At 39.4% G+C, this 19,443-nt stretch overlaps 1 protein-coding gene across 1 annotated transcript in view; it reads right to left on the minus strand.

The window, feature by feature from the left end:
• The window catches only part of HCN1 (hyperpolarization activated cyclic nucleotide gated potassium channel 1), a 335,249-nt gene extending 316,588 nt beyond the window's left edge, over positions 1–18,661 (minus strand). Inside the window, exon 1 of the mRNA XM_066240628.1 lies at positions 18,167–18,661. Within this exon, the coding sequence (XP_066096725.1) occupies positions 18,167–18,564 (398 nt within the window). The 5' untranslated portion in view covers positions 18,565–18,661. The remainder of the gene's footprint in view (positions 1–18,166) is intronic.
• Positions 18,662–19,443: the final 782 nt, after the last annotated feature.

A 19,443-nucleotide genomic window follows, 5' to 3' on the forward strand; every position in this document is an offset into this window, starting at 1 on the left:
ACACCAAGAAGACCTTACAAATTCACGTGCCTCGGCCTCGGCCTTGTTTGTCACACTCAGTTGTACCTTTTGTCCTTTCCCTAGATCATCCCAAAGTACTAAATCAGCTTTACCTTGACAAAGCACCACGTAAACCTAATGTGATTTAAAGGTCATCTCTGTACAGCTCCCGTCTCCTACCTGCATTCAAATAATTGGCTCACTTTCCACTGCAAACAGTTTCTCTCTTACCATTAGATACAAAAATTAAGTACAAAAATAAGATAAAGTCATTTTACTTGAGTCTAAATGCCCGTAATAATGAGTTCTGTCAGGTGCTTTCCTGTTTTGATGGGAAAGAAGCTCAAGAGTGGAAGGGGAAGCCGCTATGGCGAAGGTTGGAGGCAGACCCCATATCATTGCTTCGCAACTTTGCCCAGACTCAATCCTGCTGGTCACTGATTGGGTCAACAACAAGAGGGAGCTTGCTTCTGCAGTTATGCACATGCTCCCTGCTTCTTATGACTTACAAAGTACGGCTATGCATGGGTGTCTATTTTAACATGGCTAGGCTCTATACACACGATTCTCAGATTTTGTGTCTGAGGTATCACTTTATATCAAATTTCAGATAGACCTTATCACTAAATTTTCCAGTCTAATCTGCTTTATGGTCATTAGTATTAGATTTCAATGAGATCCATTGGAAAATCAGGTTTTTAATGTGCACTCATCACTAAATGAAGAGGAATACAGGTAGAACTTGCTCTAGAAAAATGCACACAGACATATACACACAAGCAAATATATATGCAAATGTAGAGATGTCCATATATCTATATATGTAGATATAAATATATGTATATTTGCTGTATGTGTGTTTCTGTTTGTATTCCTCTTTAGGGAATGATAGGTATATATTAAAATCTGGCTGTTTTCCTGTATATTTCATAGATAATGTAATACTAATGATGAAAAAATGGATTACACATATAATAGTTTTATTTATCAATAAAATATATTAATGCATATTACATACAATAAACTAAAACTATAATTGCACTATTAAAATATTTCTGGCCCTGGCTGGGTAGTTCAGTAGATAGAGCATCATCTTGGCACATAGGTCACAGGTTCCATCCCCAGTCAGGGCACGTTAGAGAAGCAATGAGTGCACGACGAAATGGAACAACTAAGTGGAACAATGAGTTGATGCTTCTCACTCTCTCTCTCTCTCTCTTTCTCTCTCTCCTTTCCTATTTCTTAAATCAATAGAAAAATTATAAAATAAGCATATATATTTGATTTGTATTCCTTTATAAAGAAGTCAGAAGAATATTTTGCCATGTCTGGAGTAGGATATGTTTGAGCAAATCTTAGAACAAGACAGACCACTCAGATAAATGTCAGGTATGGAACACAAACAAAAGGAGGCAGAAGACATAAATGCTCTGGAAGAAGTTTGAAAAAATAAAAACAGAGAAAAGAACAGAATGGCAAAAATAACCAGAAAATGGATGTGGTCTCAAGTAACAGAATATGAATTATAAATAAATTCCCAGGAATGAAAAGTAAAGGAATGGTCACTTCCGTGTTGGAAGATTTGTGGGAAATTGGGACCTTGCGTGGGAATGTACCAAAACACAATCACGCCAGAGGGAAATTGCTTACAGGCGTTGATGATGCAGTTATGGACATAAATACGCAGTATGATCCTTGAGAGGTGATTCACTCTGACCTATCTGTACACCACCTATGTACCAGAGTCTACCGATCTCATCTATCTAACTACTGTAATACTAGAGGAAAGGAACACAACATGCTCTCTGCTATTGCTTCTGTAGAGGCTGTCTTTCATCCCCTGGACTAGACTGACTCCCTAGCTCTAGTCTCTCATTAGCTACTTTGTAGTTTTCCTTCATGAACAGAGATGGTCTCTCATTAGACAGTTAATGCATGTCTTTCACACAAGAGGGAACGCTCAGAATAAGCAAACTGACCGCTCTGTCCTGGATCTACCGGGGTGGACAGTGCATACTGGGGAATTATTAAAATGGTATGAATTGAATAATTGCAAAGCTGAGGAGTTTTATTATCTCTAGTTTAATTCTGTAAGCCAGCACTGTCTCTCTGCCTTACCCCAAAGAATAGATAACTAGATAAAGTTATCTATTTCATTTTAATTTTGGTTTTGGCCTGACCTGTGGTAGCAAAGTAGGTAAAGCGTCAACCAGGAATGCTGAAGTCACCAGTTTGAAACCTGGGCTTGCTTGGTTAAGGCACATGTGGGAGTTGATATTTCCTGTTCCTCCCTAACCACTTTCTCTCTCTCACTCCTTCCTCACTTAAATAAATAAACAAGCAAACAAATAAATACATAAATAAATAAATAAGTTTGGTTCTGTCTTTAGACACATACTAAATAGCTGGAAAACATGCAAAAATTGAGACCAAGAGTGTTGTTGGTATGTTGATATACAAATAAAATGTAGTAGGAACTACATGGTGTTGGTTTGGAAGACAGTGGTGGAACCATGCCAGAAGTCAGTGAATGAGTCATAATAGAGAAACAATAAAGGAAGAGGACCCGATCCATGGTTGTGGTGATGGACAGAAGTAAACGAATTTTAGACATATTTAGGAGGTTGAACAAGTAAGGTCTCATGAGTCTGGTGTGTGTGTGTGTCTGTGTGCATGCATGCGTGTGTGTATGTGCACGCATGTGTATACATGCTCACTATACTCCTGTGCATTAGAGGTTGAGGTCCAGAGAAGATCAAGTACGATCCTAGGATACTAATGAGATATAGAATTAAGTACCACTGTTGGTCATTCAGTCCTTAAGGAAACATAAGCTGGAGAGCAGATTTGGTCATCAGGTCAAAGATGACATAATAAATCAAAGAGGTAGTTTTGATATGTGGTCTGAAGCAAAGGAATATGGCCTGGGCTAGAACAGATCAGGGATTAATCAGCATGTAGGCAATGATAGTTCAAGACACCGTCATGGATAACACTGACCAAGGAGAAGACGTATAGCGAAGAGAGAAGACACCTTGAGGACCAACGACATTTAAGCGAAAGGTGTAAGGATTAGAGCCTGGTAGGGGCTTTAAGAAGTACTGGACAGAGATTCAGGAAAATAATCAGCGGAGTAAAAGATCAGAAAAGTCAAGAAGTGCCAAGTGCCAATGAAAGTTCATTTAAATAACGTCTGGAAAGTGGCATTTACAAGACCTCTTGGTGGGTTGGTTGGTTGGTTGGTTGGTTGGTTGTTTATTCAGAATACTATTCAAATGAAAAATCAGTAATACAGGGTTTAGAAGTAATGCAAAGCAAGGGAGAGAGGGTGAATATAAATCCCTCTTTTGAAAACTCTCCAAAGGTAAAAGCTAAACTATAAATGTAGAAAAAAATAACTGAGAGCCAAGTGTTTGTTTTATTTTGTGTTGTTTAGTGTTTTGCATATGTTCCTTATAAATAAATTAATTTTACCTAAAATAGGGAAAATAAATGATGAAAAGCATCTTTAATTATCTATTATTATGAGAACTTTTTACATCATCTATCTCATTTTCCCAAGAATTTAAAATTAACTCTGTTTTGTTGTTTGCAAAACAGACAGACAGACAAGAAGAGAGAGAGATGAGAAGCATCAACATATTTGCAGCACCTGTTGTTCATTGATTGCTTTCTAATATGTGCCTTCACTGGCAGGCTACAGCAGACAGAGTGACTTCTTGCTCAAGCCAGTGTCCTTGGGCTCAAGCCAGAGAGCTTGGGCTCAAGCCAGCAAACATGGGGTCATGTCTCTGATCCCACGCTCAAGCCAGTGCTCAAGCTGGATGAGCCCATGCTCAAGCCAGTGACCTTGTGGTCCTGGGTCCACAGCATCCCAGGCCAATGCTCTTTCCACTACATCACCACCTGGACAGGCAAATTAACTCCACTCTTAAACATATACATTTCAGCAGGATTCTCCCTAATTCTCTAGTATCTCTGCTCTCTTTCCTTCTAATTCTCTTTGGGATTTAGTATCTTCAGGTTATTTCTATAGCTACAGAGTCCCAATAAGTAATGGGAGTTGTGACATAATTTTTTCTGAAAGCAGTGATACTATTAGCTGGAATATCTTATTACCCGACCTTAAGAATCCAGAGGGAGTGATTTCAGAGGTACAATAGGCCTGTCGTTTGCAGGGAATTTCTCAGTCATCTGCCACATAATACCTCACACATTATATGTTGCCTTTTTTAGCTGCCCTTTTTTTTAGTAGATTCAAATTCTAATAATAACCTTCCAAAAATTTCCCAAGCAACTGTAATCCATTAATAGCCAACAAACTCCAATTTATAAGCTGTGTGATAAACAGCATTCCTGTGGTGGTAGATTGTATCCTAATGGCAAACGTTGACCTTTTTGTGTAATAACTACATCTATCTTCAATAATATCAGTAGCTAAAGTTTTATAGCTTTTTTTACTCCTACCACTTTCCAATGTCTCCATTATGAGTACAGTTCTTTATTGCTATTTTCACTCAACAATCTGTTCATTTCAGTAAGATTGTTCATTAAAAGATTACAGAAAAACATAATAAAAGAGAAAAAAAGTATTTTTTAGGAAAATAATGGTTTTCACTAGTTCTTCTATTTTCTGAAGTAATAAACTGAAGTAAAATCAGAAGCAATCTTTGTAGTTTTATTTCCATTTTATTTGCCCTCCTGAGTAAAAACATTTTAATGTTCAAAATTTATGCTTAACTCTTTACTGTCAAATATTTAGCTTCTTAGAAAAACAAATGAGCACTTGGAATAATTAGGTTTTGACACAAAGGATCGAATCCAACATGAAGAACTAATACGAAATGCACAAAGCTCTCAGAAAACCGCAACCAATATTCAAATGATGGGACACCATTCCTCACTTAAGACTATCAGCTGCATAACTCAGATTCTTACAGACAGGATGAGAATATGTAAATTCTAACACTACATTTTTTTTTTTTTTGTAAAGTCAAGAAAAAGACTGAGTCACTGGATCAGGATATGACTGAATTCCTTTGGGAACAAAGGATAGTGTTTAAGATCTGGGCTCTAAGCCAGATCCCTGGGTTCAAATCCCAGCTTCTCCACTTAGAGGCTGTCTGGCTACTTAACCTCTTTATAATCTGGTTTTCTAAGCTGTAATTTGACACAAATAGTACCTGTTGTGCGCTTGCTGTAAGAACTCCGTGAGATAATATAAATGAAGACATTCAGAGCAGTGTCTGGCACATAGAACTTAGCAGGTCATAACGCATCTGACCATCTTTTGTAGAATAAACCACTGACTGTTGTTTTTCCCATGTGTGACCAGCCAAAACATTTTAACAGTAATTCTTTCCCCCACTACATTAATGTAAAAATAACTGTGACAGGTAATGCCTAAAATTTTTATTTATTGTAGACATTTAAGTCAACGTAGTGGCATGCTTCACAAAGAAACCAATGGACCATATTTCTAGGCACACAGACTGCATATTTTGTCAACTTTATCCTCACCTAAATAAAGTATAACCACTTCATGTCTAGTCACTGATTATGAAAAGAATTTGAGACCGTGTGGGTGTTTAGCTTATTTAAATACTTAATGAAAGAAATTAAAAAACAAACAAACAAACATAAAATTCCAAAAAATTTTTTTTTTTTAAAAATCACTGTTAGTGAAATTATGTTCCAGGAATAAATCCTATTTTGAAATGTCACTAGCTTCAAAATACTACCTTATATAGTTGTATTTCCCAGTCATTAAACATTTACAGCAATGTGCTTGTGGTGTCCGTCCGTGGCTCAGATTTAAGAACACATTTTGGTCATTGCTGACTCTTGCTGTCTGCCAGCAGTGAGCTCTCACATAATTAGGGCTGAACACACTGCACTTTTAAAATTAAACCAAGCCTCTGGGAAAGAATCATGGAAATAGATGGTTAAAGGACACCCAGGCAATTAACAAGCATGATAAAGTTAAAAATTGAAGATAGAAAAGTAGGTTAAGAGCTTTTCTCTCTCTTTCCAACATGATTTGTTGATACAGAAGGAATAGAAATTAGCTTCATTTTACAGTGGAAAGAAATAGAGAGGCAGTCTGTATTTCAGTCAATAAGTCAATTGCTTTGCTATTTTCCCATGGATTTTTCTTCTCTCTTCTAAGCACATAGTTCTGAAATAATTCTTCCCTTGATTGACTTCTAAGACAAGCCTGGAAATCCTTTTTGCTTTCTGGAATCACAACAGTGTGTGACAAAAGACTAATAAAGACTTAAATGTTAAAACTCTAAGATAATTTTACCCCAGTAGAGTAACTGCAAAATGAAAGAAAGAAAGAAAGAAAGAAAGAAAGAAAGAAAGAAAGAAAGAAAGAGAAAAAGTATTGATTATTTTTGATGGTTTAAAAAAATCTGAGAAATACATGGTAAAAAATTTATAAAATGTAGTTAATGACTGAATATTATAGAATTAATACAAAATTATTTTCCCTAGTGGTATATCATGTTGTACAATTCCCCTATTGACATTCTTTCTCTTCTTTTGTGCTTTTCTTTTTTACTAGACAAAAAGCCATTGAAAGTCTATGACTTGGTTTCAGCTTTATTTGTAGCTGAAGCACCTACTAGTCCCTGAACACATACTCAACACTCAGTAAATATTTCCTGAATAAGTGAATTCATGTTTATGATCCCGTGTCTTGTAGAAAAACCACTAAAGCACTATTACGTCTCTTTGAATTAATGCCGACCTCCTGCTAGTGGACTACATGAATGTCATCACACTTTTGAACTGCTTTTCCAGAAAATACCTGTTGGTTATATAGGGGGTCCACCCAGATGGCCTTGCTTCCCACTACTGCCTTTCTTTGACTTAAACTCAGGTCTTGTAGTTTTTGTAGGTTTGTCCCAAACTTCTCATCTTTTAGTTTTGTGAGAATAATTTTGCTATAGAAGTTATCCATGGTGTTATTGATTTTACTATCTATTTGTTCAATCTGTTTTTTATTTGCAAAAAACTAAGCTGCCACTTTCTTCTCAAACTCACATTCTCTTTCCTTTTGAAAATTATGTCAACTTCAATTTTCCTATATCAAGATCTATGCTATCTTTTCCATTAACTTAATTCAAAGGCCAGTTTAATAGTATTCATTCAAAAAAATTTGGGTTGGAATGGTTTTTTTCTTTAAGTTTGGTGAAGACAATAAAATAACATACTGACCAGAGAGTTAAAAATCAAAATTAATGCCCTTTCAAACCATTGACTCTGTATTTTATTAATATGCCTAAAAGACAGTGCTCATTTCTCATCCCTATACAATAGGTCTTGAAATGAAATGTGCACTGTTACACCAAGCAGCACAATTTGGGGAAAGACCAAAAATGATACGTACAAGAAAATAACGTCATTCCTTCTTAAATGTCATTGCCCAAAGAGATATATTTTCAACTCTGTTTTGATGAAAATAGCATTGATTCCAAAAGCAATGACATTTTAAATAGCTTTTATAAGGCTGTGAAGCAGAAGCCATCCTAAGATCTCTACAAAATATATCCTGAAATTTTTTAAAAACAAGAATTATGGTAAACAGAATTAATATGAGTATGTATGTATATTTCAAATGTCTTCAAATCTTTTTCCTAAATGCATGTTTCTATGTATTAGATGAGGCTATCCATACTGGATTAAAATATTCAAGTTTCTGTAGGAAATACAGGGGGGAAAGACCAACTGGTTGTTGAAAATTGTGTAAGAACCAAGATTGAGAATAACATTGCCAAAATTTCTTCATTCATTTATATTTATTGAGTGCCTATGTTGTGCCATGCGTGCATCTAGCCTTGGGAATAGAGTGGTTAAAAAAATTTTTTTTTTAAATCCTTCACCTTAAGTGAGGCTTAAATTACAGCAAAGGGAAGGTAAAAATCAAACCAGACTAACAAAACATTTAGTATTATAAATTATGATAAGTTCTATGAGGAAAAGGCAGGGCAGAGATATGAAGAATAGATAATAACTAGGGTTTTGGACAGGGTTAAAATTTTACTCAGGTTATATTTGTACATAATTTTCTACCACTATTAAAAATTTTACAGCAGTCATCCTGCATCCATATATTTGCAAATATGTCATCTTTTTGTAAGATAACTAACAAGCTTTTTTATATTTTCAAAAATTTTATATTATACAGGGTCAAATTTCTATTTTCAAATGTTTCAGGACTGTCTTTGGAGTCACATATTAGAAAGCTATCCCCCATAGCAGTATTTTTAAATAATTCACTAATATTTGTCTAGAAACACTGATTTTAGTTATTTTTTACCTTTTATAAATTTAAACCTATTTGGATTTAATTTTGTTGCAAGATCATAAGAATGAATTTTACTCAATTATTCTAGTCAGATAATACTACTTATTATATAACATCTTTTTATATTGACTTGAAGTTTTCAGATTTGGGTATATATTAGTTTCTATTTCTGGTTTTTGTATTCAGTCTTTTTTTTCTATTCTATATCCTCCATCATAGTTACTAATATTTAGGAAAGTTACTGATATATTTTAATTCATTTACCTTATAATCAGCCATTTTACTGAACTTGACAGTTGAGTCTATCATGTCTCAGTTGGTTCAAATGAGCTTTTTGAGTCAGGTAAACATCCTATGCAAAATATCTTCATCCCAAATATACCTCTGGCTGTAAGGCTGTGCTCCATTGCACTGACTAACTCAAGCACAACAAATCTGTATTTTATCCCTGCTGACAAGGTCTCTAGCCTTAAAATTAGACAACTTGATTGACATGGGAGTTTCCACTTCTCAAGGTGAGTCTCTCTAGCGACAGCTCGAATTATTCAATGGATAGTCCGAGCAAAACTCTATCTCCCTGTACCTTCCATTGTTTTTAGTGTCATATTTCGGTGGAAAAATATTAAATAGTTCAGGAAATCTTAACTAGGGGTCAAATCTTGACTAGGAGTCCAAAAATAAGTGCTTAAAGGGAACCACAAATCTCATGACATCACAGACAAAATTTTTATGAATATATGCATTTTAGCAGGGCTGTGGGTCCACAGCCTTCCTTTGACTTTTAATGTCTTCTGTGAGGCTGGGAGCTGAAATGAACGGAAATGGATGGCCATGAATGATTAATAGAATCAATAACTGCAGTTAATAGAATTCTGGGGGTTTTTTATATTGTTTAATACATATACAATCCTAATTGTAGCTTTTAGCATATATTTCTGCTATGGTATATGAATAAGAAATACATCTGAATCCCAAATAATATGTTTTTAATCTTCATCTTAATTCACTTACATGACTATTCGAGACAATTACCAAATTGATTGCCCAGAATAAGAAAGCTTTATAAAAATAACAATGAAAGACTCTACTACAGGAAAATAACTAATATTCATTCTCCCTATAGGTACTACTCATAAAATTTACATAATTCATTTTCCTAGGTTCTCTTCATGTCTTTTAAACAACTAAGGCTGTATAATTTTATAAGATATATTTTCTTTTTAAAAAAATAAGGTTAGCCTGACCTGTGGTGGTGCAGTGGATAAAGCGTCGACCTGGAAATGCTGAGGTCACCGGTTTGAAACCCTGGGCTTGCCTGGTCAAGGCACATATGGGAGTTGATGCTTCCAGCTCCTCCCCCCTTCTCTCTCTCTCCTCTCTCTCCCTCTCTGTCTCTCTCTCTCCTCTCTAAAAATGAATAAATAAAAAAAATTAAAAAAAATAATGTTAATATTCTGTAAAGGCAATAAGTGATATCTGCTATAAAATGATGTCCAGAAAGATTTTAAAACCATTGTTTCAAACTTGCAATCGTTCTTAAATCATATTTCTAAACAACTCTTTTTCATGACTATTTAATTTGACAATAAAATGTAAATAGCCTGACCAGGCAGTGGCGCAGTGGATAGAGCATCGGAGTAGGGCGTAGAGGTCCCAAGTTCAAAACTCCAAGGTCACCAGCTTGAGTGCAGGTTCATCTGGTTTGAGCAAGGCTCACCAGCTTGAGCCCAAGGTCACTGGCTTAAGAGAAGGGTCACTTGCTCTGCTGTAGTCCCCCAGTCAAGGCACATATGAGAAAGCAATCAATGAACAACTAAGGTGCTGCAATGAAGAATTGATGCTTCTCATCTCTCTCCCTTCCTGTCTATCTGTCCTTCTCTCTGCTTCTCCCTGTCTCTCTCACTAAAAATAAAATGAAATGAAATAATGTAGCAAGTTATAACCAGGGGTCCCCAAACTTTTTACACAGGGGGCCAGTTCACTGTCCCTCAGACCATTGGAGGGCCGGACTATAAAAAAAACTATGAACAAATCCCTATGCACACTGCACATATCTTATTTTAAAGTAAAAAAAACAAAACGGGAACAAATACAATATTTAAAATAAAGAACAAGTAAATTTAAATCAACAAACTGACCAGTATTTAAATGGGAACTATGCTCCTCTCATTGACCACCAATGAAAGAGGTGCCCCTTCCAGAAGTGCGGCAGGGGCCGGATAAATGGCCTCAGGGGGCCGCATGTGGCCCGCGGGCCATAGTTTGGGGACCCCTGTTATAAACCATCGTATTTAGCTCCTACTTAACATTTATCTGATGTGAACTAAGATCTCAAATGGTACAGTGGTGTCATTTTCTGATGAAAATAATAATGAACAGAAAGGAGTACAAGCAAGACAATGCAATCAGAATTTTCCTTAAAAGCTATTTTAAATAGTCAATACTGTAGCATTCTATACCAAAGAAGAAGATAATACTTTTATACCTGGAAAATGTTGTAGGTTTCTGTCAACCGATGAATGGATACATAAAAGTTGGTATAACCATACAATGGAATAATATTTAGCCCAAAAAAAAGGATGGATGGAAGGGAGGGAGGGAGGGAGGGAGGAAGGAAGGAAGGAAGGAAGGAAGGAAGGAAGGAAGGAAGGAAGGAAGGAAGGAAGGAAGGAAGGAAGGGAGGAAGAAAAAAAGGAAGGAAGGAAGGAAAAGAGAGAGAAAGAAAGAGAGAGACAAAGAGAGAAAGAAAGTACTGAATGAAACATCCTACAATATGGATGAAACTTGAAAACCTTGTGCTAAGTGACAAAAACTTAGTAAGAAAGACTACATAGTGCACGAGTCCATTGATATGAAGTGTCCAGAGCAGGGGTCGGGAACCTATGGATCACGAGCCAGATGGCTCTTTTGATGGCTGCATCTGGCTCGCAGACAAGTCTTTAATAAAAATAATAATAACGTTAAAAATATAAAACATTCTCATGTATTACAATCCATTCATTTTCTACCACTCATGTTCATGGTTGAGGGTGGCTGGAGCCAATCACAGCTATCCTCCAGGACAACACCAAATTTTTATTGGATAATGCGGATCATACACGGGTTGTTGTATGGCTCTCACGGAATTACATTTTAAAATATGTGGCGTTCATGGCTCTCTCAGCTGAAAAGGTTCCCGACCTCTGGTCCAGAGGAAGAAAAATCTATAGGGGCAGAAAGTACATTAGTGTTTGCCGAAAGCTATGGGGGCAGAAGGAGAAGAGGATGGGAGTCATGAGTGCTAATGGGCATGGGGTTTCTTCCTGAGGTGAGAAAATGTTCTAAAATTGACTGTGGTAATGGTTGCACAATTATGAACTTATTAGAAAACATTCAATCACACTCATTAAATGAGTGAATTGTATGGTGTGTCAATCCTCTTAAAAATCTGTTGGAAAACGAAGTGTCGGAGAAAGCTAGGCAGGAAAAAAGTCTACTACTGTGCATTTTTATGGCATTAGCAATATATAATTGAATAATACTGGTGAGGTTGTGGAGCTCAAATTCTACTGGAGAAACACACATGAAACATAAATGTAAGTTCTGATGAAACAAGTGGCCCTAACAAAACCGAAAAGGAAGGGACAGGTGTTCAAGGTAATTGCAGTGATGCAACCGAAAGCCAGCTGACAAAGAGAAACTAGCTATGATGCAGAATGATGAGCCAGGAAAAGATCATTTCAGGCAGTGGGATTAAAATTAAAATACAAAAACAAAAAATACAAAATAAGGAGAGAACCCAGTTTGTCCTAGGAACTGCAAATTCACCCAGGTGGCTGGAACACAGTGAGGAAGCAAGCATTGTATGATGAGGCTGCAGAGATGGTTGAAATGATGCAGGGTCTTTTGTAGCTCATGGAGGGTTGTCAAGTTTATGCTAACAGCAATGGGAAGCCTCCAAAGGGTTTGAAGCAGAATGATGACATTCTTAGACATAGTATGGCATTATTTGTCTTGCCACACTCTGTTGAATAGAATGGATGCAGTGTGGACTTTCTGTCCTAAAACTGCCAGTGCATATCTAAACTGGAATACCAACATAGTTGAACCTACATGACTCTTAAAATTTCAAAAGATGTCTCAACTGGTAGCCGTTCTAACTGGTAAAATTCATGTGCATAGAATTGCTAAACTATTCACAGCCAGTAATTCCATTCCCTGAACTCTGCCCAGAATGCAATGACAAGGGATGCACAAAGATGTTTGCTGCAGCACTATTTATAATACTGAAATACTGGAAATGCACAGTGAACATACAAAATTCGTAAAGAGCTGCTAACTCTATGTGTCCAATTAGCCTCACTTCTTTGGAGTTAGAGTGAATGTTGTGAAAATAAAGCCAGATCTATGTAAGCAAGGTTTCCAAATTGTAAATCCAGGGCACGTGCAATTTTGCTGTTTTGCTCTTACTGAGTGGTCAGTTATTTGGCGAAACTGTTGAAGAGTATTATGGAGAAATTGATTCAGAAATTTGAAAAGGGTCATGAAATCAATTTTTGTCACTTACTTTGGTGAAATATGTCAGATAAATGCTCAGTTCAAAAAATAATTAACATCTAAGTGATGGAGAAAGACAACTTAGGGTGGTGAAAATACAATGCAATATATAGGTGATGTGCTAAAAAATTGTGCACCTGAAACCTATATAATTTTGGTAACCAATGTCACTCCAATAAGTTCAAAAAATTTTTTTAAATAATCAATATCCATAAACAGGATGGGACAAAAGTAGATTTGTAGTAATTATATAGAAAATAATATAATAATAAATAATAAAAGAATAAGTTGTTTCACATGCTCAGAACTATAAACCTACTTTTGACCCACCATGTAAGTTTGAATGCACATAATTGTACACAGATGTCCCTTGAATAATTTATGTCACATACACACACACATAGCGCCAGGAAGGTTTATTTGGCAAAAATACAGAAAATTCCAGGATGCACAAGAGAGCATCACCATTTTCTCTTAACTTTCTTCTGGAATAATAGTAAGTTGTACATGAAGACGCCTTCACAAAGAACATTATTTTTAGAAGAGTACTTAGTGTAAGTGGAAATAGTCCTTTTCCCTAATGCAGGCAGATTTTTCCTTCATTACCACTACCTCTGCTTCTAAAATATATGGTGTCAGCCTAATTTATAGTTTGCTATTTCTTTACAGAATGATGAAATGAAAATGTGTTAGACCCTGAAAATGTTTGGTGCTCCTCATGAAGTGCTAATGATCAGCCATAATCGGTAAGGTACTTAAACAAGGAAGTCCTCGCCTTAAGCCCAACCCTTTTTCTAAAAAGAGAAGTGAATTACTTGTTAAGCACAAGAACCACACCCAGAATGGCAAAATGCTCCCATGAAAATCACATCAGATATATTCTGCTTGCCTCATCCTTCCTTTGGGACATATGTTCACCAAGTGGAATAATGCATAATTACAAAAACAATTAAAATGCTTTTTGGTGTTGGTGTTTCTTTGGTGTATGTTTTTCGATCAAGCAGATGTAATTTAATTAGATTTTGTTAAATATCCTATGATAGTAATAAGTTCCAATGTATTTAAAATTCATTATGACTCCACATTGAAATTCGTAAATATGAGTCCATATAATTAAATATAAATTGGTAGTAGTGCATCTTCCCAATGACTCTCAGTTCATACCAAGTCCCCAGAAGTAGGTTTAAAGGAAAAGTTGCTCAGAAAGTAAACAAAATATCTCTTACTATATTAATATTATATCACTGTAAAATCATAAACGCAATAAAAGAGTGAAACATTTAAGAAATCATAAAGTTATATAACTTACAAGACTACTTAGAAAGAGTAACTGAGAAAAAAATCCATACTTTCCAAATCTTTTCAATAACTTCACTTTAATTGGTCCTAAAAGTTGTCAGAGCCACTAAGAAGAAACTTAATTGAAATTGTAAGATCTAGAAAGGTTCACCTCTCGGAGAACAAGAATTAAACGCTTATGGTCCATGTCGGCTGTGGCGATACTGAGAGGAAATAACAGGAGCAGCACTGGGGGAACACAGGGCACATTCAGCACAAACATAACCTAACAGTGGGCTAATTAGTCTTCAAAGCCCAGAGGGCCGGGCTGTTTCCTGGAGAGAAGCCCCTAGGAATGAGAGGTCTGTCTCCAACTAACTGTGTACCATAGGGGAGGCTTCCCTTCACTGAGGAACAACACATCAGTGACCTCTGACATCACTACAGTTGCGAATGCAAAGCGAGGCAGAGATGGAAACCCAGAAAGTCCTTTCTTCAGGAGGAGACTCTGATCTCTTGAGACCTCGGGTACCTTGTGGCTCAATAAGCTTTTCACACAGTTACTCAGACTAATCGATGAAAAGCAGTGGAAGAAGTAAAGTCAAGATATGAAATCTCCTTTACCAAAAGCAAGATGTTGGCAGATAGCATACATGGAATACAGGCATTATTTTTAAAAGAGCCCTTATGTAAGGGCTCTCCCACAAAATCATGTCAGAATCCCGCAAAAAGGCGAATAGTCTGGTCATAAATTCTTCCACGGTAAACTACTCGCGTAATAAAACCCATCCACAAAAGTATTTCTAAATATTCTTTTAATCTGTTGGAATGATTCTATCATAAGTATGGATTGGCTGTGAAAAAACAGTGCTTGGCCAGTGTCAGTTTTTTTTATATTAAATAAGTGAAAAGTGAAAGTTTAGCTAATAAATAGATAATCACTGTTAGTAATCTCAAAATGTCAAAGTTAATCTCCAAATTAAATATTTGCGGGTGCTGTTCACATCAAAGTCGATAAGATGGACCCTATGTCCTCACTTTGTAAATATCAATGTAATTTTATTCTTTAAGGAACTAGATTCCCTCGTTTGAGTGGTTAGAGATCATGCATAATATATATATATGTATATGATTTATTACTAAATTTTCTAGCTCCCATCCAATTTTCCCAACAGTATTGATAGTATTGGACTCTAGTTCCATCCTGAAGTTCTCTAACATCCTCCTCCCCTGAGAAAGAAGAGAAATACCAAGCCTCTGCGCCACTTACACCAGGGGCAGGAAGAAACCACTTGTCAGACATGGCAACAGCTCTCTGGGGCTGCTACATGAGAGGCACATGGCTGGTTCTCCTGGGGTCTCTGTGGGAGCCCTGCCCTGCCCCCTGGGAAGTGGCAAGGAACCAGAGAGTGGAAAGAAAGCATCCTGAGAAAGGAGAGCTACTCCATCATTAGCCACAGTGTTCAAGTCCAGACATGCCCTGGGGTAGCAGGCTCACACCACCACCAGCAGCTGGCGCAGAACAAAGAGCAGAGGGGTAAACTTGCCTGGCCAGGCAAAGGTTTCAGAAAGTGTCCAGCAAAACACCTTCTGGGGATCTTTATCTACAACACGTGCCCCAATGGAAATCTGTTCTTGTGTCACTTTCTCAGTCGATAAATTACTGAGCATAAGTTTGGCATTGTAGGACTCACAGCCAAGAACGTTTCCTTCAAGGGTCTTCCTCAGAAAGGAGCCCTGTGGTGCACGGACCATGACCACTACACATCTATTTGTTGAAGATTGCTTATCATTGCTTTTCCTTTAGACAAAATCACTGTCAGAATTTTCTCCTTCAAATAAGGATTTACACGATTGTTTCTTTAGTTTGTTGTTTTAGAAATACTGTCATTATAATTTTTAAAATCTATTTTTTCAGCTATCTTCCAGTTAAAAAATCTAAATCAGAGTAATTGTTTAATTTATGTATGTCATTTTCTTTCCAATTATGCAGTTAGTTATGCAAACATTCCAAACTATTCCACAATGTAATTTATTTAGACTATTAGTTCACTTCTTAGTCCTTTCTCGTTTCTTTAAAATGCATGATAAACTTGAACCACCATCTGATTAAACTTATTCCTTTTCTGGTAACATTTCTTTCTTTTTAAAGAGATATTTTGTCTGATAGGACTTACTTGGAAAAATGTGGAGAATCTTTAATTTCATGAATTTCATTCAGTAAAATGATTTTGGCACGCTGTTTCAATGCTTGAAAAATGGCCTTATGTTTTTACTCAGTAAGTGGAAAAAGTTTAATTGTTTGATATATGACTTTATTTTGAAAAGTGTAGTCTTTACACATTGTTCAAAAAATAAAAATATCTTTTGTAATCATTTAATTGGGTGTGAAATTAAAGTTTAGCATTTTATTTGCATGTGAATACTGAACCAAATATATTTCTAGAAAGACCATGCTTTTTTTTTTTCATTAAAAAAATTGTAACATATGTTGCAACATACTACCACTGAGGACTGAGATAGTTGGCATTCTATATTTAATTTCAACCTTTAAAATTCTAAAGAACACGACAATCTTATATACTTCAGGACAAAGTCATTTATCTCTTTGATTCTATAAGTATCTTCTAGTGAGGACTCATGTTAGTAGATCCTTTTAATATGAACATTATTTAAAACTCTTATTTTCTATGGACTGTAAATGTCATTATGTTTCATAAGTCTTCCCTTGGATTTTGCTGTGCTTTTGAAAATAATAACCTTAAAATTATACCACTTCCTAAAATCCATTTACTCTATCTATAAATAACAGAGACTACTTATTTCCAAGACAATATGTATCTCAGAGAAGGGGAAGACAGACACGCCAAGGCGAAGCGTGGCGGGAGTCTGGGTTTTCAGAACTGTGGACAGCTCCACCAAGGCCGGAAATTTATGACAATTTCCCTTAGTTTTTAAACAGCACTCAAAGCAAGCTGCTTTTTTGTTACATTTGTTTGCTGTTGAATGGACAACTATTAAAACTGATTAGCTGGCACGCACACTTCTTTTGTGATTCCTTTCCGAACGAGTTCAGTTAAATAATTAATTAATGCCACTCTGAGTTCCTTTTTTTTTTTTTTGAAATGGAAAGCCCAGCCTTGATATTCAGGCACTAAAATAACGTGGCTGCAGGGTGTGCGCACGCTAAGAGGATCTACTTCACGACCTTCATTTGATAATCTCTAAACATGCTAATAATAAGCGAATGAAGACTTGGGCGACAAACAAGATCAGGAAACGTCTTCATGTTAAGTCTCAGAAGCAGTCATCCTGACAGCTGACAGCTCCCTGGCCTTGTTCTGAGCTGGGGACAACGGGAAGGAGGGTTCTGAAAGAGACTTGGAGTCAAGGTCAAGCTCGGTGTCCCCGTGTTTCGGGAAGGGGCTCTAGGAACGCCGGAGCGTGTTTGTCAGGGCTCGGTGGCCCGTCACGCTCCCGCCCAGCCCCGCAGCGCCCGCGGCACCGAACTCTCAAGTCGGGGCTGTCCGAGCGCGGGCCACCGTGCCCAGCCTGCCGGCCACGGTCTGCAGAGATGCCCTGAGAATGCCCGGGGGTGCCTAGAGCAGACGAGCGGCCGGAACGGCTGGGACCTGTGGGGTGACTGTCCCCGGCCGCCCGTCCCGACCTCCGCTCTGCCCCAAGAGCGCCTCTTTCCCTTTGGGGAGGGACGCGCTTTTTTCGGAGCGGGGAAGGGTGACACCCCCAAAACCACTTTCTGGCCGCTTCCTTACACTGTCATCTCCGAAGTAAAAGTTTCCAGGCGCAACTTAAGCATCCTCCCATGGGGGGGGGGGGGGTCAACCTGGCCTTTTTCCCTCCACCCGATCGGTCCCCAAAGTTGGCGAAGCAAAGACAGCCAGGCACTCGGGGTTTTCGGGCCACGGCAACGCCTCGTCCTTAGCGGTCCCGGGTGCCAACTAGTTGGGGAGCCGGCCCGGCCCGCGCGGGGGTCCCGCGGCGCCACCCGGCCGCGCGCGCCCCGCCTGCAGCCCTCACCTGAAGTCGCTGTAGGGGTGGATAATCCAGAAGCCTGCAGTTTTAACCCTTTCCTGCTCCTTCTCCACCGCCTTCTGGCTCCCGAACATGCGGAGGGAGAATTTATTGACGCCGGGCTGCAGCATGGAAGTGAACTGGCGCTGCATGAAGCCGTACTGCCGCCGGGGCCCCTCGGCGTCCTCCAGGCCCCCGGCCGGCTCCTCGCCGCCGCCGTCCACCTTGAAGCACACGGAGTTGCCCAGCTCCTTGGCGCCCGGGCCGCCGCCCCCCGGAGGGCTGCCCAGTCCCTTCTCGGGCCCGGCCGGCCCCGCGCCCGTCGCGGACGGCTTGGAGGGGAAGACGCTGTTGCCATCGTCCCGGCTGCTGGACGACGAGTTGGGCTTGCCGCCGCCTTCCATGCCCGGGGGACGCGGCGCCGGGTCCGGACGCGCCGGGGGGCTCGCAGCTGCGGGGCTGGGGCCGAGCCGGCTGCGCGCGAGCCCGCCTGCCCGTCGCGGCGGCGGCGGCGGCGGCGGCGGCTGCTGCTCCCCGCCCGCCGGCTGCTCGCTGCGCGCCTCGCTCCCGCCGCCGCCGCTGCCCTCGGTGGCTGCGCTCCGGCTGCGCCGCGGCTCCGGCTCCGACTCGGGCTGGGCTGGGCTGGGCTGGGCGGCCCGTGCCGGGAGGCTCTGCTCAGCCCGCGCGCCGGCGCCGCCCCGCGGACGCCCCCTGCCGGCCGGAAGGCTCTGCGCGCCGGCGCTCCCTCCACTCCCGTTCCACTTCTGCCCAGCGTGACATTGAACTCCGGGGCCCTGGGGGGCTCTGCTCTTACACGTTCTGAGTGCCTGGGCGCGTTTGTACAAACAGGAGAGAGACAGACAGATTGAGCTGGTGGATGTGTGTTCGTCCAAAGAGACACTGTCACGTTGTTATTGGAATGTACAGATGGGGAGAAGGAGAGGGGGTGGCTGTCCCCGCTCGCAGGAAACTCACGAGTAAAGCTATATGTGCACGAGAAAGTACGGCTTGACAATGTACAGCAAGTTTCACGAGCAGAAGGGAAGTTCAGTGTGCGTGTGCATGTGTGTGAGTGTGTGTGTTGGACGGCGAGAGCAGACAGCAAACGCTACTAGGTCTGGATGACTCGAGTCATCAGCTGCGTAGGGTTTTTCAGATGAAGCTCCGCACCCACAGATGGCTTGACCTCCTGCCACTGCTCCCGTCTGTCCTCTCAGACCTCTTTCAGCAGGGGCCGGATTCCTTTCTTACCAAGACCACTCACACCGATACACGTGGGCAGG

This window comes from Saccopteryx bilineata, chromosome 1 (genome assembly GCF_036850765.1).
Source record: "Saccopteryx bilineata isolate mSacBil1 chromosome 1, mSacBil1_pri_phased_curated, whole genome shotgun sequence".
Taxonomy (NCBI): domain Eukaryota; kingdom Metazoa; phylum Chordata; class Mammalia; order Chiroptera; family Emballonuridae; genus Saccopteryx; species Saccopteryx bilineata.